Below are 24,451 nucleotides of genomic sequence, written 5' to 3' on the forward strand. Positions count from 1 at the left end.
CAACTGGTCTTGCCTCTTATTTGTGAAGCTGGCAGCTGGTTAAAACGATAGGACTTTATGGCTTGCCCAAAGTGGGATTTTTGATAGAGCATAGAGTTTACACCTCACCATGCACTAGCTATTTCGGCGAACAAGTGTCTGTAGTCCGTTATTACCCATGACTTTCTTTCAAATTCCACAATTTAGGCAGCATGTAGAGTCATTAGGAAGATGCTTAATCCCAATGTCTTGGTTGGTTGCATGAGAAACTGCTATCTCTTAGATGTTTTGGTGAAGTTCCTCCTCTGATTTTTGTAGACTTTCCCTAAAGTTTCTCTCCGCTTTAACTCTTGTTGAGCTATGCATTAAATGATCCCTCCAACTTGTCTCCATATCATTTTTTTTTCTCCCTGCAGCCTTCCACCACCCACTGCTGCTGTTGCATCTGCTAAAGGTAGCTGTATCCTGATTCACTGCGTCTTCATGAGTTGGGTAAGAAGTGTCATTAGACTACTAACAATGTAAACACCTTTTAAATACTTGATCTAATTTACTCAAATGGTTCATCAGTTTAGGACAAAAATCATTGAATTTTACATTCTTGGGGTCAGTAACCTGACCTCTAAATGTTTGGGAAACCATGCAAAAGATCGCAAGCTCTCTGCATGACCCAACACCATCGATGTTTGAGTGATTTAACTGCTCAATTTTTAAATCAGTCAAGATTTTATGAGCTGGGTCTTCTTCACGCAACAGAGAACGAGGTAAATTGAGTCGACTCGTAACATGGTAAGGCATTTCGTCTTTCCCCTTCTTCTCTGTGTGTGTGAGGAAATCTGGCCACGGATCCTGACTGAGTGGCATACCATGGCTGTGCAGTTTCCAAAATCAGACAAGGATCCATCTGATTTTGTGACTCAGCCTGTCATGATATGCGTTTATCTTCCTCCGAAACAAAGGATTGGAATGGACAGGTTTGTAGTGTAAATCACATCACATCACTTGTAGATGGTGAAGCATTTGTTTAAATTGGAGTCAAGCATTTTCAGGTGTCTGCTTTGTCAATACTCTGGTGCCACGTCTTGCTAAACACATGAGAAGCTCTGAATTATGAAACTGCTGCCTCTTGCAGATGTTACAACAGCAATGGCTGTTGAAAGGCTGCATGGAGAGAAAATGAGATTTGAGGACAGGAAAGTGGAATTGATTTCATGCTTGGCAAAATGAGGGTTTTAGCAGAGGACCTTTTTGTGGCAAAGCTACGGAATCGGAAGGAACGTTTGTCTGGGCAACTGGGAGATTTATAGTTTTTCATGCAGCTAACCAAGACATCGGGGTTAGCATCATCCAAATGGCTGGCAAAGATTGCTTGTAACTGTCAGTGTAGAACAGGAAAGGCAGGTATAGGTTAGGGAGGGCATCCATCGGTGAGCTCTGACTGGATGTGAGGACCTGTCACACTTGACCAGGTGAGCTACCTGAGTTTGTTTTTCTTACTTTTTTTTCTTCTTTTTTTTTTTCTTGTGACTTATCAAATTCTTCCTTGTTTTGAAGAGATGAAGGCTGCAGCACGTTCCTGGATCAGAGGACTCCATGTTGGACACCACGACCTGGAGAAGTCCCGTCCTGCGGTGATGACCTCGCCCAAGATGAACTGACCCTTCTGCGACGAGGACTTTGCCCAAGATGAACCGACGCTTCTATGATGACGCATCTTTTCTACGGGATGTCTTCAGGTACGTTCTTTCAGATGGTACTCAATGTTTAATCCATATTTACTTCATACTAAAGTGTGCTGACTCTTATTTATTTTATTTTTTGTTAGATGTTGGACCTTGCCAAACTGTACACACCCTCAATGGCTGCAACGTCACTCTGCCCAACAGGACATGGTCACCGAGATTTTCTTTTTTTTAAATGGACTTTAACCCCTCCCATCCCCACTGACCTATTAATTTAATATTAATGCTGACTTGTCTCACTCTGCCAAGTTTATTTCCCTCTAAAGGAGTTGAACTTTTTTGTGTTCATAGTCTTTTTGCGCGTCATGATGGGAGGCCTCCCAGCAGGGGATTTTTATCTTCCCCTGCAAAACTATGCGTTACTCGCCTTAGGGATGCAGGGCTATCCTGCAGGGCTATCCTGCATAGTTTATTTCATAAAGGGGATTGTAGGTTGCCGGTTCAGAGTGCGTTTATTTTCTTTAGGAGGACACAAACCTGGCAGAGAGACAACTCAGATTATTTAAGTGAAAGTTGGGCCAAATGTTCAAACTTTTTATATTTCGATACGACAACTTGAAATAAAACCTGAAAAAGCTGAATTCCAGGAGTCATGATGTTTAGAAAATCAGACAGAATTTGGCTTCATGTTAAAGACTGTTGTGCAAGTACCCTCTTGTAGCAGGAGTGAGTAGCTGCAGCTTTTTCATTTAGTTTTCGTTATTTGATTTGTTTCTTGGATTGACTTGCTGTCTGGAGCTTTGTGGTTAACCCTGATCATGTAAACGTGTAAACACAAATTGCCTCTTATTTGCGAAGCTGGCAGCTGGTTAAAATTATAGGAATTCATGGCTTGCCCAAAGTAAGATTTTTGATAGAGCATAGGGTTAACACCTCACCATACACTAGCTATTTCGGCGAACAAGTGTCTGTAGTCCATGTTGGACACCACGACCGTCCTGGATGGCTGCGGTGATGACCTCGTCCAAGATGAACCGACCCAAAAACTTGTATTTATTGCCTTCTTTATATCAAGTAAAACTTTTGTTCTTAACTTTATGGTTGACTTGTATTTTTTCAGTGATTCCGTGATGAGTGTTATTTTGATATGTTCGTGCTTTGAACTTAAAGATGTGGAGTTCTTTGTATAATACGATTTTGCACTGACCTGTTACTGTAGACTTGGCACCTTTTGACACTGCTCCAAGTGTTCGGTTGATCTTAACCAGAAAACTCAAACCTGCAGGTCCTGTATAATCATAGATGTCAACATTTTTTACTTTTATATTCACCAGATCTCCTAGTTTTAAGATCACGATTGTATTACTACTCCAATTGTTGGTAGAAAGAAAATGTGACCCTTGAACTCTGAATGCCAACTTGTGTATTAAGATTAAGGATAGAAGTTGTGTTGACCCTGAGGAGCTGCTGGCATTCAAACAATGATCACAGATGCAGTTAAATGCAAGAGTGCATCGGCATCAGTTGCAAAAACAACTCAACATTGAGGATTGGTCCCCTGTATGGATTTGTGCAAGGGAATATAATAAATTGGACTCTAAAGCAGGGAATGCTACAGTGGATGGTGATGCCGCTACTTGCCCCCATCTCACAACTTCCTCACTTCTAGCCACTAACACTAAAATGGCTAATGCATAAAAATATGCCACTGAACATTAGACCACTTTGCTTTAAAACATTTTTTTTACTATTTTATTTCATCTGGCTTTTCATTTTATCTTTTAATTCTGTCTTTACCATTTTACGCTTAAAGGTTTTATTTTTCTGCTATGGAAAGCACTTTGTAGAGTTGTTTTGAAAAGTGCTATTAAAATAGTTATTTGAACAGTGTTGCAGTACCATTAACACCAGCAGCAATATGAGCAGCCACACATGCAATGCTAATATTTCTCACTGTCTCAGCCTCAGGTAGGTGATGTGATGAATCACAGCCAGATCACGCTCCACACGTTAGTGCAGGTAAATATTCAACAGTTAAATAAAACACCAAAGTGTGAGGCACAGATGTACAAGATGTTTCCCAAAGTAAAGATCAGACTTGGAACAACCAAGCGGTAGACAAAGAAGTCAGTGGCTTGTTGCAAGCTGCAAACACTGGTGACCCAAGTTGGAGAGAGGGGCGAGGAGACTATTCTTCCAGTCTCAGAATCCAGTGCATCATGAATTCAACAGGAAAAAGAGATGACCGACATTTTGGTTGTGTGATGGTGCTTTTGTGGAGAAGGGGGCTGTTTTTCTTTTTTTTTTTTGTATTCTAATCAATTTTTTTTCAATTCCTTGGAAAAATGTTGATCATTGTCTCTCAAACCTGGAAATGATGTTCTCAAATGTCTTGTTTTGTCCACAAAATGAATTGGTTTTAATGATTTGTGTTATATGGAACAAAGACATTTAAAAACTAAGGAAGGTCCCTTGACTCGCATATCAAGTTTTGTGCAGATCGGACTATGTTAGACTTTACTTCCTGTTTCGGACTTCTACTTCCTGTGGGGAGGTAATCTTTTACGGACATGTTTAGGACGGGTCTGGGGTCTCGCATATCAAGTTTCACAATCCCTGTTAGAGCAGCATCTAAAACTAAGAGTTATTCAAAAGCAATCAATGTTTGCCAATGTTTCCCAGGTACTGATGCTGCAGTCTTGCACTGGTGATGCCGTTTGGAGCCTGAGTCCGTACAATAGGATTGTGGGGTGGAGCTGCAGTATCAAGGTCCTGGCTCACCACTCGCTGACCAATCCTAAATTAGTCTCAGCTGTCAACCATGAACAAGACAGGAACACTTGCACATGCAGCAGCACATCTTAAATGACAGAAATGACCTTTGGGAAGATTTGTTTATCATTATATACTGTACTTACATTATACTTTTCTGAATGAAATATTAAGACTCACATTCTCTGCTACATTTCAACACAACTTGTGTAGCGTTGCTGGTATGTTAATATAGTGCAATCATTCAGGGCTGGTGAATAGCATATGAAAGTATAAACAACACAAAGCTAAGCAGATGCTGTTTGTCTTGGCTCTTTGAAAGTGTAAACACCCCTGCACTCATTAATCTCTATTGGCCTGTGTCACAGCTCAGGGAGAAAGGCGAGATTACTCCCATCCCGGGCTCAGACTCTCATTTAGCCACATACTTCAAGCCATTATTCAGCCATCATTGGAAAGCTACAAAACAAATGGTATTTACCTCGAAGACCATATTACCTCAGGGGGGAGGGACAGGAAGCTTGGAGGCCAAGACCTGCGGAAAGGAAGTCGGGTATAAGGAGTTTGAAACTTAATGGAGCTGTGACACATTCGCCACGTCTGCAAGTGACAGGACGTGATCTGTCATCTAAGAACATGACAAGCAGCTGAAATGGGCTGGAGAGGGATTTGACACAGATGTCTGACACCACATCTAATCCTCCGCTACCCTGTGGAAACACTACCATAGGATGAATTTTATTGCCATGGCAACAAACTCAGAAATAATCCTGCAGACGTTAAGAGCCTGGGTGATTGGGTGTGATTGTGGTGTTAAATCACAGCCCACATCCAAACCAAAGAATTACTGATTTTCAAATTAGGGCAATGTTAATTAGTCACCCTCCATCACGGTCAACAATCAAAGGGCTTACTTGTGTGGTTCTGAGGCACAATCTTCCTACACAGCTGAACTGAAGCTTAGCCGTGGCAGTAACACTGATTACAATCTGAACCACAGCTCTATCATTTGTGTCACTCCTTTTCTGGGTGCAACATGTGGAGAGTTAAGAGATCCAATCCAAGTGTGTCAAGTCGAGGTAAAAGGGGAGGAAAGACGGTTTTAATACAAACAGTGTGTGTGTGTGTGTGTGCGTGTGAGATCAGCTGTAGATAAACACCACCTGCCAAACAGGATCAGAGCTACTAAACGGAACGAACAACACCTCAGTCACCACAGGATCCACATCAGGTATTCTTTAGGAAAACAACACACAAAGAATATGAGAATGGTTTGCAAATCATAACAGAAGGGGAGTTTGACAAATACCACATTGCAGCACTTCTGCAGTGTGTGTGTGGCATTCCTTATGTTGTGGGGACCTAAATCTGTTTACACAGTCACATTATGGGGACAAAAATCAAGTCCCCATAACGTAAATGACTACATTTTATGGTTTTAAGGTAGGTTTTAAAGTTAGGCTGAGGTTAGGTTTAGGTTAAGGTTAGGGTCAGGGTTACGATTATGCCACTAGTAGTTATGGTTAAGGTCAGAGTAAGTCTCCAGGTATTGGTCCTCACTTTCTGTTACAGAAAGGGCTGTTCTTGGGATCAAACCTGGTTTTAGGGTTAGAATTAAGGGTAGGATCAGGTTAGGTTAAGGTAATTGTTAGGGTAAGGGGTCGGGAATGCATTATATTAGCAGTCAACATAAGCTCACTCTTTTGGCATTTTTATACATTTCTATTTATATTAATACCTTTTTTTTTGTCATATGTAATTGTCACACGGCATTAATGTAGTATCTCTCTCTAACACGCACAAACACTCACATACACACAGAAAGAACGAGAGAGAGAGAGAGTGTGTGTGTGAGAGAGAGAGAGAGAGAGAGAGAGCGAGAGAGACCCAGGATGAGTGGGTGCCAAGAAAACTAAAAAATCAATATCACACATCTCTTGTTTTGGAAGTCAGTTCTCTGTTTCTCTGTGATGGAGAATAATTGACAGGGCTGCAGTGACTGTCTACAGTTTCTTCAGTGAGTTGTTGTTTCAAAGCAACGCCTGTCAGATTTCCAGTGTAACTGGGACTTCAGTTTTAGAAAGAGGTTAGTTCACTGAATTTTTAAATATAAGAATATTATAGTACTTTGAGAATCACAAACGAAATTATACTGTGCCTCAAAATATAATCTGGGTGTGTTTGTTTGTTTGTTTGTCTGTTGTTTCTTTTTACAATTTTGGTGGACCATCCCTTATTTTTTCATACCCACACTTTATAAAGACTTTAAAGAAGGAATGATGAATAAATGAGTGTATTTTTGACTTGAGCAGCTCAGATGCTTATGTTTCTATACGTCTCTGGGTGTACGGCTGCGTTGTGTCCACATGTGTGTTTGTCCTCCTCTCCTTTATTTGCATTCTTGCTGTGGAGTCCCAGTCCCACATCGCTCCCAATTTCCTGCACAGGGTGATGACATTCAGTGGGATTTTGTCTTTTTTTTTTTTCTCCTGGATTCATTTGTAATCTGTTCCACTGGTATTTCTGCACACTGGATTTGGCAGAATCAGGCCAGAGTAAGACCCAAATGTACACGGAGGCTGTAAATTGGCTTCATATTTCTCTAACTACGTCCCTGCAGGCTCCCGAGAAAAGAGCATAGTATGTAGGTTTATTATAATCACAGCTGAGAGAACAATGTTACTTGAAGGAGGGGGGGGGGGGGGCAATTACTGTTAACAACCATATAAGCTATTAATTTTTTTTCCACAAATATCTATATGAAGTGACGCCACTGGGAAAACCGTGTCCATAAGTTGTGACAATTAATCATAAGATAAGCGCCCTTTGGGCAAAGCGGACTTAGTGGCTGTGAGATCATTATCCGTCTTTCTTCATAAAAGTGCATATTGGAATAATCCTGGGAATGTCACTCTTTGCAATCATAAAACCAGTTATCATCTTGGTTTTGCAACACAAAGGGAAGTAAATTACAGTCTCTTCCAACCCTCACACAATACAAAAACTAATCCTTTCATTCAGCATATGAAAAACGGAATCTTGTTTGCTTGGTTTTATATCACGCCTATTGTTCCATGTGTGAATAACAGAATTTTCTGGTCACCTCGTATCTGATAAGCCGGGTAATTCTCCCGCTCTTGAATCCACACAGGGGTTTGCATTAATTTTCTTATACAAGCACTGTAATCACTCTGTCAAGCCTGTCTCATGCTCAAGAAAGGCGTTGTGGGAAATGTGAGGCCTGCAGGCAACCCTGCTGGATAATTAAGGGCAGCTAGCTGTGGCAATGATGTTTTCTGATTGAAGTTTTAATGTTACTTTGCATCCGAGAGGAGGAGGATGTTGGTTATCGACCTTCTATAAAGACTGAAGGGCCAAGGCCAGGATCTGAGGCTATTGATCTGTCAGGAAAGCAGAGTGGCAATAGCTGTGTTGAGGCGCTTCTGTGGGATAGGCCAGCAAGGTCATGTGGCAGGCCATAGGCCAGGCCAGGCCAGGCTATTAGAATTCTGATGTGATGTAGGGCTAAATGTCATCCACAGTAGATCTGGGTTTCAAAGGTGGGGAAAGAGGAAATTCGATTTCAAATGGAGATTATTTCTTACTGTGTTTGTATTGAATGAAGGCTGTGAAGAAAGAATATGGCTCTGTGTGCAGAGAGGTGGAAAGCAAGACTGGCCACTATATCCCTGACTAATTCATTATGTTACAGTCCCCCCTCCAGGTTGTTGCTATTTTATTCTCTGCTGGGGTATTAAGAGTCTAATGTCCTTGTTTACGACTTTCTAGAGGTCCATTCACATCCTGCCCATGTCTCTTCTTAGTTAAATAGCAACTAAGTCGAGACGTGAAGGTCTGCCATTTCTTTCAACTCTCTGTTTGTGGACTGGTGACTTTTTCATACAGAATTACTGGCATAAATTTGTGTGAATGTCCTAATGCTAATAAAGATAGAAGGGCTACAGTAGTGTTTGTTTAATACTTACATTCATGGATGTGCACCCCTTTAAAATACTTATATTAATATATTAAAATAATATATATTTTTTATTTTTAACTCTTTCATTCAAATACATTTATGTGGCTGATAAAATCAATTATCAAGTAACAGTGTGTAATAATGCAGTTAAACAAAAAAACTTTTGTTTTGTCAATCAATAATGATGAAAAGGTGTCAATGTTTGACCTGAGCCCCTGTCCCCTCAAATGTCTGTGCATGTCACTGCTTACATCTGTGTATTGTCAAAAATGACCAAGCTGTAACAAAGTCTTTTTTCCTTTGAGGCCGTGTTGGAGGACACTCACTGTCCTGAGAGAGAGAGAGACACACACACACGTCTTCATCTATTATCACATGGCTGTATTGGGGAGTTGCTGTGATCCAGTCCCTAAGCCTTGCTCCTAACAGATGCAATGTGGCAACACTGCAGAAATTTGTTTGCTAAAAATAGTGCTCTCTATAAATGGTCCTTGTGATGCACAACTAAAGTTCTCTTGCCGTTTCCTTAAGATTCTCTCAAGACAAAGAGGTTCACATTAAAATATAAACGAGGAAGGATAGATTAAACACAGTTTTGTGAGTGGTGGACTGGTAACGGTGGAGGGTAACATGACAAGAGGTTTTTACCTTTTAGCTCCAATGAAACTATTCTGTCACCTCTGCTGACCTCTGTTGACTAACATTGCAGGGCACGCAGTATGTTCCTCCTAAAGCTTTTAGAGTAAACTTCAGTGTCAACATCAACAAATAGATACAATTGTGACCCATTTATTAACTTTTTTGCACACCTAAAGTCCATTGGCATTAAATTCTAGCTACACAACATGGTCTATACAACACATACAGTAAAGAGACACAGACCTTCACAAAGAGATGGTGCTTTGCTCATTGAAATCAGTCTCAGTCATAACTCACCATTTTTACACTTTCACACCTAACAGTGAATGGAAGTTTTTTTTTTGATATTGCATATTTATGCTAAGGGTGAAATGACATGCAGTGCTGTTATCGAAGCGTACGTATAAGTATATGTGTTATCAGTGGAGTATTGTGATATTCCATCGCTAACTCACAGCACCATCTGGGTACATCCATTGGAGGGAAAAAGAAAACACCTATCGAGGGCAGTTACACATACATTATGTGGTAGTTGGATGAATTGAAATGATTTTTGCCCCTGAGGTTGCTTTGTTGCTTCAACTTGTGATTCAGTCGTCGCCTTTTGTGCGCCTGGCTCCCAGCTCTTTGAAGTGAGAACAAGGTTAGCGGTGTAAGCCCCAACAGCAGTAACCTGATTTACGCATGTGCATAACATATACAACACTGTGCATATTTGACAAATCAATGACTCACGCTGCCCTGTACTTTGAGTACTCCTCTAGTCATGCTGGCAGGGGAAGTGGCCAAAGTTTAGATTTTTTTACTAGTACAGTGTGTGTCTTAGAGCATGAGGTCTATTGCCAATGCAGTCAGTAATCTTTACTGAATGTGACTCAAACGTTCTCAAAACAGCGCCAACTCCCTTCTTTTCCTTTCTTCACACGCTTCACACTTAGAGACGATACTTTCTCAGGAGCTCTGACTGCCACATATACTTCCTTTCTGGAAAGCGATCAGGAATTCTTATACGCTGGAAGTCCTGGATGCATTTCGCCAGCTCCTGCTGCGGGGTCATCTTCTCCTTGTTCGATTTTCTCTTTGCGGCCTCTCGATCTCGGACCCCGAAGGTTCTCACGCGGAGCATGTCAGTTTTGCGGCGCATCTCTGCCTGCTGCATCATATGAGCTGGTCCTTTAGGCATAGGACGGTCTAGCGTCTGGATGTTTGTCTGCCGTCTCACCGGGCCACGGATCACGGTTCCTTGAGGGGAGCTTGCCTCCGACTGGGTCTCAGAACAGGAAGTTGAGAGGTCATTTAAGGAAGTACCACTCTCACCCTCGTGCTCACTTTTGTGGCTCTTGCAGCAGCAGTCACAGTGAGAGGACGACCACTTCGAGGGCCCACCTGTGTGAGGAACACACACAAAAACACACTTATCTAGTTGTTCTGACCATATGCACAAAAACACCACACACATGACTCCTGTGCCTGACAGGTGCAGGGTGTCGGGACCTGTCAGTCCCAAATAAGATGACACAGACCCCAGGAGTAAAGTGGATGCAACGTCATCTTAAAACCCATTTTTATTCCTTGGCTTTCAACTCCACATGAGACTCTGCTCTTGTTTTAAGTGTCTTATTGTTTTTATTCTCTTAATATCTTTATTGTTTTTATTGTTTTAACATTTTTGTTGTTTTATTGTTTTTATTGTTTTAGTATTTTTATTGTTTTACTTTTTGTTTTAATTATTTTCATGTACAGCACTTTGTCTCAGCTGCTTAAAGCGCTTTATAAATAAAGTTGAGTTGAGTTGTTAGATCACTTACGAGGAGCTCTGGGAGAGAGTTTGGGACGCGGTCAAACTGATACCGCGGCATAGTAATACAGGCCAGATAGAAACTGTTGGAGGTTTAATTGCTCCAACGTGTAAACATAACACATGCATGCATGTTTGTGGTTTAAAACCCGTTAGCTGTGTGCCCCAAACTCTCTCCCAGATCTACTTTCCTCCGCTCCGAAGCCTTGTTAAACGATTTAAGTCTTAATGGCATGGCACCTTCTTATCTGACAGAGCTCTTTAGGCTTCAGAGCTCGGACATCATCTGACCAAACATGCCAAGATCACAGCTAAAAAAAAACAGGTTTGATAGAAGCTTTTCGGTGGTGACCTCCAAGCTGTGGGACAGCCTACTTTTATATGTCTGAGCAGCCCTTTCAGCTCTGCTTGAGCAAGATCCGTTTATTTTTATGGTGCATGCATGCTGTAGCTTCTTTTAGCTGTACTTCTAATGTTTTGATTTCGGATTTAAGTGTGTATATTTGTGTTTGTACACAGCACGTCTGTCAACTGAGGTTTCTCCCTTTGCAGAGAGACTGTAAAGAGCCAGCTGTCTGCGTGGTGACAGATTCCACCACTAAACAAAAGACACACTTGGACTAACCAAGCAAATGCTGACGAATGCTGTTGCAGCAGTTTCAATGTCATACATACAGTATATCTTTAAATTAATGCCTGCATGTGGGTGGCTATTGGCAAGTTATTGGCGTAGACATTTAAAATTTGAAGGAGCTATACTGGTAGAATGTGCCTATTGCATCCTCTTATAAGTAGAACCCAGTGACTTGTTCACTGTGTCTCCCTAAAAGACCTTTAACATTTCCCAAGGCAACGCTTGTCAGGACGCAAGGCAATCCACTTTTCCATCGTAGTTTCTTATTCGAAATGTAACCAGCGTACCAAGGAGGTGATGCAGTATTTTTCTTATTTCGGATCACTCAGTCAAACAAGAATACAAATTTGCTTTCTGCCTTTAGGGAGGCATTAAGGTCAGAAAAAGCAAGGTAGACGCAAAAAATAAATCTTGGGTAGTAACAGAACCAGGTCATTGAAGAGTGGAGTGAATAGATGTACCTGCAGACCCTGCAGGTGTCCTGACCTCCTGTCACAAAGTAGAGGAGCAGCGAACCAAGAACAAGCAGAAGACTTTAATGGCCTGTGCCTATTTCTTATCTCATCTCATGTCCTCCTGCTTCACTGCTAATTAGGAACCAGGAGTTCTGTACTGCACTGTGACGTGTTCAAGCGAAGACAATTTAAAAAAAAAAAAAAAGTAGATGTTTTATTTGCAAAAATATTCTTGAACTTGTCTGATTAGGATGAACAAACAGGTTGAAAACTGCTTTGTTTGCTGTAGCATAAACAGCGGTGTATGAGAAGAAGAAAAAAAATACTTGGCACCCAGATGCTAAAAACCTCTTAATAGCTTTTTCCAATGTAATGATACACAGTCAATATCTCAGAGGGAACAATCATTTGTCCATTACCTCCATCTAGTGCATGCACTGGTTTATACTGAACAGAGTTCAAGGGGGATTTTAACCTCTCTGTGCACACTGTAATAACGGCCTTATCTCTGGTGTGATGATTGCATTGGGCTGATAGTGGGAGACTCACTAACAGCATTTTAATGGCTAATCCATGGGTAAAGAGGCCAATCAGTGCACCAATTTCCCCACACAGAAAAATGAATCTAGCTGGAACAGCACAAGGCAAATGGATGCAGGCGCTTTAGAGAGGGAGGGAGGCTGTGAATTGTTTCTAAATGACTGAATGCTGTTGTCCAGCGGGGCAACCCGTTTACGAAGCGAGCCAACACCCAATGATAACGTCATAACATTCTCAGGTTATGCGGGAGAATGAATTGTATGGAAGCCACTGACAGCCTGAGAAGCACCTGCGCTTTCATTTTGCTGTAGCTTTTTCCAAACATGGAAGTGGCTTGGCTCTGACCATAGACCATATATAAAAAGTACATATAGACCTCCAGTTTGCCAGTTGAGGACAACCTGGATGTGACACATACAGCACATTATGATCTCAAGTGGGCCGGACCAGTAAAATAATAGCATAATAATATTTATATTAATATTAATATATATAAACAACAAGAACTCCTATTTTTTTCCCTTTGTCGTACAAAACATATTATGAACAACCGGACGTTTCCTGAAAAAAATAAGTGCAATTTCAAGAATATTATGCTTAATTTGACCATTTACACATGTGCATTACCATTTATACCATCACAGTAGATTTATATGATTCTGAGACTATAAATTATGCTACTTCACATTATGATTAGATTTGTAAAGATTAATCCTGTGGGCCAATTCTGGCCCGCAGGCCGTACGTCTGTTAAATTGTAATTCTATAGGAAAACAAACCTTCCCATCACTTGATTTGTAAACATTTTCCTGAGGATTTAATGAGTTCCCATTTAGATGCAAATGGACAATAAATCAGGGCCCATTTGAGTAGACACTGGTGTGATTGACAGCTAGTTTCGCTCAATAGGAGTGTGCTTGCAGGTGACATCTGTGAATTTCCATTTGCAAAACCTCAATGTGTCCAAATTGTCAATTTGAAGGTTTCACAATGAGAGTTCAGAATCTTAGGGGTGACGTCAAATTTTGACTTGAATGAATGAATGAATGAATGAACGATCCAGCTTTGATGGCCCTGTCAGAGCCAGGAAACCGCTAAGAACCTTGTCAAGAGACCCGGTCCTTCTGTGGTGCACATAAACAACTGGCCGTGCATAACACACTTTGCTGTCTTTTCAGGGAAGCCATTGATTGCATTGTGTTTTTCTCAGATCCATACAGTCTCTCTGAGAGATCATATTCCAACCACATTAAGAGACTGGAGCGAGCTGCCCCTCTGACCAGACCCAAGCTGTATCTGCACTTCTCATGAATAGCACAGGGAGGGTCCAGTTCTGTGTGGGAGCAGGCAGGCGTGTCACATGGGGTTTCCTCAAACCCCCTCCATGTTTGTCCAACAAAAGTCTGTCTTATGTTCATTCAACTGGTTATTAGATTAATATAAAGTAGCAGGCGGGCCACACGGTTGGTGTCGTGGTTAGCACTCTTGCCTTTGCAGCAGTCTGAACAAGGGCCTTTCTGCATGGAGTTTGCTCCCTGTGTTCTCCCCGTGTTTGTGGGCTTACTCCAGGTTCTCCAGTTTCCTCCTACAGTCCAAAAACATGCAATATGGAGATTAGGTGATTTGGAGACTCTCAACCCCCCCACTCTCAAAAGGTGTGAGAGTGGGTGGTTGTTTGTATGTGTATGTGGCCCTGTGATGGACTGAACTGTGTGCCCCGCCTGTTGCCCTATGTCAGCCGAGATTGGCACAGGTCCCCCCGTGACCCTCATGTGGAGGATAAAGTGGTAGAAGAAGGATGGATCAAGTAGCAGGAGAGTAGAACATGAACATGATGGGGGACTGGAAACAGTGAGCAGTGACAAACTGCCATTGAGTTTCTTGGCAGACATTAGTGTGTTCAATGCTGACTCAGTATTGTGTGTCTGGTGATTCATTGTTTTTAAGGAAAGAGCAGCTCTGTGCTTCAGACATGTAACCTGAGAGAGGCTTGGCACGACCTGATAGTTGGGAGACAAAAATAAATAAACAAAAATAAACAATCAGCAGTTTCATGTTATTATTGTATTATTGCACAGAAAGGCCGTAACACAATTTAGTTTTGTATGCAGACCTGAGTGCCCTGCAGCTGTCTGCCTATCATATTTGAATTTCTACAGTGACATGAACTGTGCCCATAATAATCTAAATAAATCAAATAAGTGTTGAAGTCAAAGCAGCATTTTATACACAGGCTGTCTGCTTCCGACAGAAAGTGTCTGAATTTCTCAAATAAACATGTCTGCTATATTTACTTTCATTACCTGCTTCTTATTTGTCCAAATGTGTGTTCCTAAAGCACCTTCGGTTGAGCACACCAATCAGAGGTCTGTGGATGCAAGGCAAGAAATCTCCACCTCCTTATTGTCAGACTTCAGGACGATTTATTGCTAGACAGGGATTTACAGTGTGAGTACCGTGGACGGATGCCAAGTGCCTCTGATGTTGTTGAGGTCTGTCCTTTTAGTCTTCATTTTTATATTGTTAATTTAGCGTCTTATGTCTTTTACACTGCTTCTATTGCCACGCCAATGAAGATTTGACATGTATTACACACTGAAAAATAGCTTCGTTCCTTCCAGGACAATAACGTTTCTATCAATCTATTGGAGGAGCTCAAATCTTCAATATCAGATGATCACATTAATGTTTTTTTCTTTTATTCATACTTTAATCACCCAGGAAGGTCCCATCTCTTCTTCCAGGGAGTCCTGGTCAATACAGCAGCACAAATACTACAAATACTTACAGAGACAAAGCGATTTTAGATAGAAAACTCACAACAGAATATAAAAGGTAAAAGGAAGTAGTTAAAGGAGAGACATAATAAAGTAAAGTACAGAAGTATACAGGCCAAACCAACAAGATCCTTAATCCGAGCCCCTTGGATGTTTGTTTCATGATGGTCCTTAAAAAAAGCCCTTGAAGGTGTTTAAAGAAGGCAGTGTCTAAGTGTTTTGCAGCTCATTCCATGTCTATGGAGCAGAGAAGGAGAAAAAGCAGTTTTACCGAATTCTGAGTTCATTCTAGGAACATTTTAGGAAAAGTCAAGTGTTAGACCTGGTGCTGTAGTTGCTGATGTGACATTATAAGACTCTAGACATATACATAAGAAGTTTATTTAACAAGGCCTTGCTAGTAAAAATCAGCATATGCATTTTCCTCCTCCGGTTAACAGACAACCAACCTACAGATTCATACAAAATACAGCGGTGAGTGCAGGAGCCAGCATTTATTACAAAACCATGATTTACACAGTCCAGTTTCTGAAGAAGAGATAAAGCTGCATGCATGTAAATCACATCACCATAATAATGAGCACTGTACAATTCTGTTTCTTGCCTCTAGGGGAAAACATTTCTTCAAACGATATCAAGCCATATGCCCAGATATTTGTGACTCTTTCTATACAAGTGCAGTGTTTTAAAAATGTAATAGTGAGAAGTCACAGTTGATGGTGGAGCTCTACTGAACAGCCGGGTTTATTTTTTTATTATGCAGTACAATCCACTTCTTCTGTATGCAGCCTTGTCGCTTGACAATAGTTTGAATGTAGTGAATATATATATATTTAAAAGTTCCACACTACAGCTTCAACCCTTTGACACCCTTTGAGCACTTTGCATTACCGTAATTATGCGACGGTTTGTGCTATCGCTAATGGTTTCTGAAAGCTGAGAAGTCAAACCCAACGTGTTACGGTAAATTCCCTCTCGCCGATGCAGGTAGCCGGCGAATCAGCGTCTTTGTCACTATCGAGGAATGAGTTGGAAAAACGCATGTACATAGTTTCCATTATTTGGCCTATTTTTGTAAATTGAGACAAAATCTCAAACAAATGTTATTTTAAATATGTTTTTTTTTACAATTTAACATGCAAAATCTGGTGTTCATGTACAGTGTTTTTTGTTTTAGTTTTTTTTAAATAAGCCTTTTTGTTTTTCTTCATTTTAAATTGTTAATAAATTTTTTAAACATGCAGTAAGTTGTAAATAACTGCCAGATATTGAAGGTTATTCTGGATTTCTTGCCCTTTTATGGGTAAAATAAGCAAAAAAAAAAGGCTTAGGTGTTACAGAGTTAAGCTCATCTGAGTGCAGATGCTCTGATGTGTCTTTCATTCTGCAGCTCCTATATCCAGCTCCACAAATATTTTTTTTTTTACTTTGCCTCTGCCTCAGGAGGAGTGTAGTTTACATGCTTGTTAACTCACAAATTAGGCCAATGTGTCCTTGCAGCAGAAAATGTCTTGCCTTGCAAGGCCAGTGACTGTCCTTACAGGAAGAAGAAAATCCATTTCAACAAGATTGTCCTATCTGCTGTAAAAGTATCACTTCGAGCCAACTACAATAATGTCTGTTGGAATGTGTATGTTGAGATAAGTCATAAACGAATGTAAATGTTATTTTCCATGACAATGTCTCTAATATGTATTTGAATTTGTCAATATCAGTTCCCTTCACCTCGCCAGTGCACTGTGCCAAAACAAGCGTCATTCACCGCAGGCTAGAGAAACACCTGGGGAGGAGTAAAGTCCGGGTGAACCATGCAGCTTCCCAAGGACACAGAGCATCTCTTCGTCACTCAAAAACTGCCTCGACCCAAATTATCAAAGAATGACAGCCTCACTGGGTGATAGTTAATGACAAGCCGCTGCCGTCCCCTCCCACAGTCAGAGGGTGGCTGCCCACTGAGTCTCTCCCTCACGGAGTGATATACACATAACGCAGACAGATTGAAATGTCTATATCGGCCTCTCCCTGTAGGCTTGTCCCCTGACCCAGTACCATACCCCTTCACTGCACAATAAATGATGAAGCAAGATGAGGCGTGGAGAGAGCGGGAAGACATCACTGAGATCTTGTCAACACCTCAATGTTGTCTGGAGGAGACTGGATGAAAGAAGGGGGACAATTCCTTGTCCCTTTCGCAGACAAGGAGGATTTTCAGAGCAGGTAACAAAAGTAAAATTACTTTCACACGCAAAAACTCTGACTTTCCACAAATAATCTACCAATTAATCTCTTCCAACACTCTTTTTGCATTTCTTCCAATTCCAGCCTACAAAATAACTACAATCAATCAAAATCATACAAACACTATTTGATGGATTATATCTGCAACCACTGATGTGATGCACCAGCTTGTTTCAGTAGTGTCTGTGCATAATTCTTCATTTTCATTCTTGATCATTTATTTCTATTCTGCAATACAGTTTGAGTTTAACTGAGCCAGGGCAACTGACTGTTACAGTTCTAAGATCTAAAACTAAATGGAAAAAGGGGCAATTTAATAAGGTGCAAGATTTGTGTTTAAATTCCTCAGCATTTACTGAGATTACATCAGATCTTTGGGACAAATCGACCTAATCCCACATGCAATAGAAGACATGAACCTTCTTAGCTCTGCCCACAACGTGAGGAGTTTCACCATCCAGGCTGCCATTAAGTGTCTCTGGGGGGACACGGTGTTAGATGTCAGAGGGTAAGAGCTGTTATACCTGTTCTCCCACAGCTGCACGCCGCAAAAAGAAACAGGGCCACAAGTTACTCTACTTATATATTGGCCAAAGTTTAAGTTTCTTGTTTTTAAATGAACATGATATGAGTTTTAAATGCTTCATGATAAGAGTCATTGCACTAGTTCCACATTTCAGAATGCTTGAGATGGGCAATCCATCAACGTCTGTGCAGTTACTTGTCAAAATTGCCTTATCATCACTCAGTAATGAGGCAGGGGAGTACTGTGGAAACTCTCTTTGTTGGTGTGTTCAAGGACACTGGAACATATCTGCGAGTCAGCAGCCAGACAGTATGTCGTTGCACATACACTATGAAGTGTTGAAGTAGCTTGATTTAGAAAACAAACAGCAGCAGCAAACTGTTTATAGTAAATGAGCTGAAACATGAAGAAAAACAAACATCAGCGTGGTCCATCATAATTCAGAACTCGCTGCTTCAAGGAATGATTTATTTCAGAAACTACATTTTCCCTTTGCATCTGCACCTTTTCAATAAACCCGGATTTACTCTCAAGGTGAGTCAGATTGTCTACTTAAACTGATGTAGTGCACGAAGCTCTGCAACTATGGCAAAAGCAAACACACATGTCTGTGCTTTACCTCTGACAATTCCTCTGCCCAGATGCTCTTAAGGGCATATATGAGTTATTCTTGGGGGCGCATTCATCTTTCGCAGGCACTGCCAATCCATCCAGACTCCAACCAGGCTCTCTGAGAGCCAGGAGACGGCCCAATCTCTGCCTCCATTACACCCAAGCAATTGATTACTTTCCCCCCCCCCCGTCTCTCCCTGCCGTCTTGTGGCTATTGTTCAGGAGCCATTATGGCTGCACATCATCTCATTCACAGTCCAAATGAAGACTGCAGAGTTATATTAACAGAGCACAACTGACTGGCATAATCATTTTCCATCTTTACTGTTTGTGTCTCCCATTGGTGACAGTTCTGCACGTCTCTTTCAGAATATGAGATAGGAAACTTTCCCTGATGATTTGGTCTGCTTCTGTGATGTGGGGGCTGTAATGTCACAGCAGGTTACGCTGGGACTTTGTGCTAAATGATGAGCTGATATCTGCTCTATTTTAAAACGCAATTGGCGCTCGGTTAAAATATGACTGGTGTTTCAAATTGCGCTTAAAAATAGCTGAACATGAATCTCTCTAAATGGCACTTCCAGTGGATGATTGGAGATGAGGAAATATTTTAGGATCGCAGATTGCCTTTAAATTTGCCAAGACTCTCCCCTCTTCTTTCCCCAGAGATAATTGGCAATAAAGAGACCATGCCCCGGCACGAGCCTCAAGGTTAGAATTGTTAATCATTTTATTAATAATAATAACATTATCACTGTCAATCAAAAATCTAATTTAATTATCATGCTAAACAATTTCTGCTTATAAAGTTGACCTACATTTTTTTTTATTTATACAAAACATTACCAAAGATATTTAGTTTTTCTTGTACTGGCAGAAAGGAGCTTTCATACTCTTTCTGTATTAGTGTTGATAAATTTTTCTCTCTGGCTCATTTGTTTATTTGAAGGGTGAACAAGTCATACCCGGTTAATTGTGAAGTATTTATCATGGCCATCAAGTGATGAAACTCCTGTTCGTGATGGATGCTCGGACACTGTGGCCTCCTGGGTGGAATGCCCCTTTGCGCAAAGAATCATTTGTTTTAGTCTGTGGAGAAACCAAGAGCAAATGTCCAGCCAGGCAGGAGTGGGTAAGTGTCCACACCTTATGAAGGAATAAATGAATCCCCTCACTGTTGCTGTAGATGACACCACACTGCAGAATTATCTGTAGTATCTATGGGTATTTTTGGAAACTCAAGTCCACTAACACTGACAGCCAGTGGAGTATGTAGAAAACAACTGATGCACTGAACAAGAAAGGCAACAGAAATGATGCTAAGGAACTGACAGGCTGTAAGAGTGTCTCTGACTTTGCTCTGCTACCAGGCTGAGTTGTTCATTTTACACTAACTCAACAAACCCAGCCTGTTTGTTTGACTCCATATGTGGCTGAACAAGAGGAACGAGAGAAAAGCTCGACTGAAAACAACAAACAATTCTGCACATCTGTTTCATGCCCTTTAGTCCAAAAGGTGCACTTACACGTATTCTTAGTTTAGGACTATCTATCTGCCCTGGGCCAGACACTGCCCCACATTCAGAATCAGGTTACAGAATGAGTTTTAAAAGTGGATGCAGGCTGCTGTGTTATAAAGCAAAGGCTCTTACGTCTGTCTGCCTTTGACATGTCTATCCATCACTCTGCCAAGGCCTTCATCTCATAAAGCTCACTGTATATATATATGTGTGTGTGTGAGTTTCCTTTCACCCTCACCTTGTCTGCTCTCTTTCAACGAAAACCAGGTGTGTGTGTGTGTGTGTGTGTGTGTTTGTGTCCGAGTCTGAACACCCAAAACCTTTTCCACGCCTCTCCCTCAAACTCAATGATCTTTCCTGTCTGATAGTTGCTTTAATCTATTTTTCTTCCTCGCTTCCTCACTCCTTTTTTCTGCCTCAGTTCTTTCTCCCCATGGCCAGGCCTCATGCAACTTTTACTGTCTCATCCCTCGTGCTCAGCCACTCTCCTCCATCTGCTCTTCTTCGCTTCCTTTCCCTCCATAAATTCCCTCTCTCTTTTCCTCTCCTCGTGTGCACTCCTCGCTAACTACAACTTTTTTTCTTCCGTGGTGTACATGTCTCTTCCCTACTGCACGATATGAAGAAAATATCTAATTGCGATTTTTCTGACAGATGTTGTAAATAAAATGTTTAAGCTTCATTTGAATATTCCCTTAACACATGCAATTCCATCAAAAATAGGAAACTCTCTTGTTTCCAATATGTAAGTATACATTTATTGACGTGACATTAAACAATGAAAAATCAAAGATTTTTGTTTTGAAACCAACTCATTGCCATATGCTGCTGAATGACTCAGGGAATAACTGGATGTTATCGTAGGTCATTTCAGACCCCATTATTATAAGTAGCCCATATTAACAACCATATTGATTAATCATAAGCCAAATGCATGTTATGTTCTCCTCAGCACTGCACCTCCACTATTTACCCTCCAACTGCTTTTTCCTCAGCTCTTCAAAAAGAAGTCAGGATAATGAACAAAGTGCTTTTTAATTGGCCATATGGCACAACTCCTCCCTGTGCAGAGAGGGATGAACCGTATTGACAACTAATTAAAGACTTTTTTTTTATTGAGTAAACAATTATGACATTGCAGTGGCATCCATGTGTATTTTTGCTGCCCACTGTGAAATCTGAGCAATAAGCCATGTTTACTTTACGCATGACGCGTGCAGCATCCTTCTGACTCAACTCCCATTTAAGCCCCTGGGCAAGAAATTTAAAGTCAGCCAATGCAAGGTATATGTGGATAGTCAAGTGGGAAGGGGATGTTGCGATGCCTCCTGGTGGTGTGACTGAGCCAGACAAAGAGTTTTGCATGAAAAAGTAAAATATATCACCTCTCATCTTATAGGCTTCTTCATTTCCGTCCAGTTCAATAAACCAAACAATATGAATATGTTTAGGGGGAGGGACACCTTTATTATTTATGACTTTGACACCAGGTGATGTTTATGTTTAATGTCCCTGTTGTTTATATTAAATGTGAAGGTCGGAATCTCTGATTTAATTCACATCACCCTTGAAAGTATAATATGTGGGAGTAAATCTTCACTCACGGTAGAAGATGTACTGTGCGTAATTGGACCAGACCCTGTCATCCGCGTAATGGCCGATGGGGGACGCAGTCAGGGACGAGTTGCAGGCCACAATGTGAAAGCCGCTCTCTGACAGCATGTCAAAAGCTCTCTCCAGGTGCCGGAACTTGAGGTAGAACCTGCAGGAGTACCGGTCCGGTGGTCGGTCCGTGTCCCTGTTCTCATTCAGGGCGTCTCCGAACACCTCCTTCGCCAAGCCGATCCTGCTGCTGATGAAGATCCGTGGTAACTTTTTGGCCTTACCATCAATGAGACTCTCTCTGCCTCCGGCCGCACGAACGCCTGTCAAAGCCACCGTGATGTAGCCGTACCTCCTGTCCAGGGAGTAAGAGGGGTAAAACCTCTGATCGCTGTCCTGCGACGCATCATCCACATCACTGTAGTTCAACTCGTCTGAGATGAGGTTTGACTCCTCAGAGGACAGAAGTTTGACCAGATCTGGCAGCTGGAAATATTCCGCCTCTCGTTTCAACCTCCCTCTCTCGGGAAAGTGATCAGGGAGAACAACTTGCTTGTCTCTAAGGTAATCCAATACATACCGGAACAGAAAGCCATCTCTGTCGATGAAATAACGTCCTTTAAAGTCCCGGGACAAGTCATTTGAAGAGCCCTTCTTATTAGAGAACAGTTTTCCAAGTAAGGAATTTGGAAAGCTTGCCAAGGTGGCATGGCGAGTGTAATACACCTGCCCTCCCACATTCAGCTCAATAACATCTGATGGAGGCATTTGCACTGAGCTTTGCTCTTTTGCAGGCTGCGTTTTGCAGTTTTCGCTCAGTGCCATTTTTCTTCCAGATTTTGCAGGAAATCTGAGTCTCTATCACAGAGCGCACAAATGTCCCAGGAGTTCAGGATGTGGGATGCAGCTGCATGATGTGGATGCTCTCAGGTCCCAAAGCACAGTCTTGATTAAGGCTGCACTCCTCACAACCTTTGTCTAAATACAAACAATTTCAGTGTGTGCCCTAAAGTGAACCCTCCAACCCAGTGCGTAAATGTGCCCGTCCACGTTGAATCCGCTCGATGATCGCAATCAGCATCATGTTTCTCGCATCCTCAGCGACGGCTCACTTCAGAGAAATACAATCCCCACTTCAGTCTGAGATTCCCCTCCATGAAAAGAAGTAAACACACGCTTTGTTTCCCGCTCAAGTTTCTGTGGAAAGATTCGACCTCTTTTTGTGAATAGGACTCGAGTTCACGCTCATCAGTCAGACTGAGCGAGGAACGTGGACGTGCATCCCTTCATGCTACTGAGCGTCGCTTCTGACAAATGGGATGCTGCTGAAACAGGAACGAAAGCGGGACGCTGGTGCGCACCCATCTCTCCAAACTGCTGAGAGCGGAAACGCTCGGTCCGACAGAAGGCTGAGATAATGCTGCTCTGAGAGAGAGAGAGGGAGAGAGAGAGAGAGAGAGAGAGAGAGAGAGAGAGAGAGAATCGTCCCGTGAAGTGATGACTTACATCATCTTAAAGGAAAATGACATTTGCAGGAGATGGACAGAAAATGGACTCCATGCATTTGTGCTGATTTACAACAAATGCTGATCCAGGCGAGCAGCTGCGGAGCGGATTCAGGTCTAATGCAGTCTTAACATCCGAGCGTTGCGGATTTTTAATTCCTTCTTCCCAGAGGCTTTCGCATTTACATGTCAATGCTCTCAGTGCACAGGCTTATCCCGAGAGAGTGAGAGAGGGTTGATGGCAATGCCTTGCTCAAAGGCCCATCGGCAGTGACAAAGCTGGTGATATGGAATAGTTCCTCCTCTTTAACTCTGTCTCTGTACAACTGCCAACATTAACATTTAATACATTTAGATAAAATTGACAGACTGAGCATGTTGGCAAAAAAACAGCATCACTTCTTTCACCCACAACTATTTGACTTAATATGAAAATCGATCCTTTCATTATCAATTTAACTGAGTGAAATCCTCCTTCAGCACCATGGACAGATCTCAGCTCACCATCCTTTGCTGCTATCCACTTTCAAACAGGGTCTGTTTAAAAATAAAGCCTTGCACCGGCTCATATGACTTTATTTTACACTGGGATGTAAATAATATTCCATGAGTTTGTTTTTGGTAACACATGCACTGTAAATTCTACTTTCTTTGCAGTCTTTAGACAGTTTTTGAGGGAGGAATTAATGAAGAAGCAGCCGTCCTCAATGAGTAGGATTGGGGTTTGGGACTTGTACATTATTGCTCAGTGCCTGCTCAGTGAATTTGTCATGGAGCCATCACTGTATTCCACTGTGACACCAAAGCACTGTAGGGTGGAAAATCCAGTTTGGTCGAAGTGAGAGGCATGGCTGAATTAAAGGCTTGACTATTGCATGTCATCATCTGTATATGTAGGCCACCAGCTGTTTAAAGTATAAACGGGATGTGGGTGTCAATGAGAAATTGCCATTCAGTGGTTTGTGGTGCTCTAAATACAAGGGGACTACTTGTTTTCTCATTAGATGGTTTGTTTTAGGGCTGCACAATATTTCAAAAGTGCATCATCATTGCTACATCGTTAAAGATATCATATAACACTGGGCTTCGGACTGTTTGTTTGTCTTTCAGCTTGTTTGTTTGTGTGTGAGTTCTGGTGCCAGGTTTTTATAAATCAGAGGCCTTCATTGCTGCAGTGCTGAGAGAAGGCGTTG

General features: G+C 41.6%; 1 protein-coding gene and 1 long non-coding RNA gene across 2 annotated transcripts; one reads left to right on the forward strand and one right to left on the reverse strand.

Moving 5' to 3' along the window:
* Positions 1 to 532: 532 nt before the first annotated feature.
* On the forward strand, positions 533 to 2,716 carry LOC131472779 (uncharacterized). The gene is made up of 3 exons (XR_009242124.1): positions 533 to 1,448; positions 1,534 to 1,715; positions 1,805 to 2,716. It is a non-coding gene; the product is annotated as an uncharacterized LOC131472779 (long non-coding RNA).
* A 6,469-nt stretch (positions 2,717 to 9,185) lies between these two features.
* LOC131472649 (BTB/POZ domain-containing protein KCTD16-like) lies at positions 9,186 to 23,201 on the reverse strand. Its single transcript, XM_058650037.1, has 2 exons — positions 21,756 to 23,201; positions 9,186 to 10,437 (listed from the first exon to the last, which is right to left on the reverse strand). Exons 1-2 carry the CDS (start codon positions 22,576 to 22,578, stop codon positions 9,986 to 9,988), a joined length of 1,275 nt encoding a protein of 424 aa, XP_058506020.1. The 5' UTR covers positions 22,579 to 23,201; the 3' UTR covers positions 9,186 to 9,985.
* Positions 23,202 to 24,451: the final 1,250 nt, after the last annotated feature.

The sequence above is a fragment of the Solea solea genome, chromosome 14 (genome assembly GCF_958295425.1).
Source record: "Solea solea chromosome 14, fSolSol10.1, whole genome shotgun sequence".
Taxonomy (NCBI): Eukaryota; Metazoa; Chordata; class Actinopteri; order Pleuronectiformes; family Soleidae; genus Solea; species Solea solea.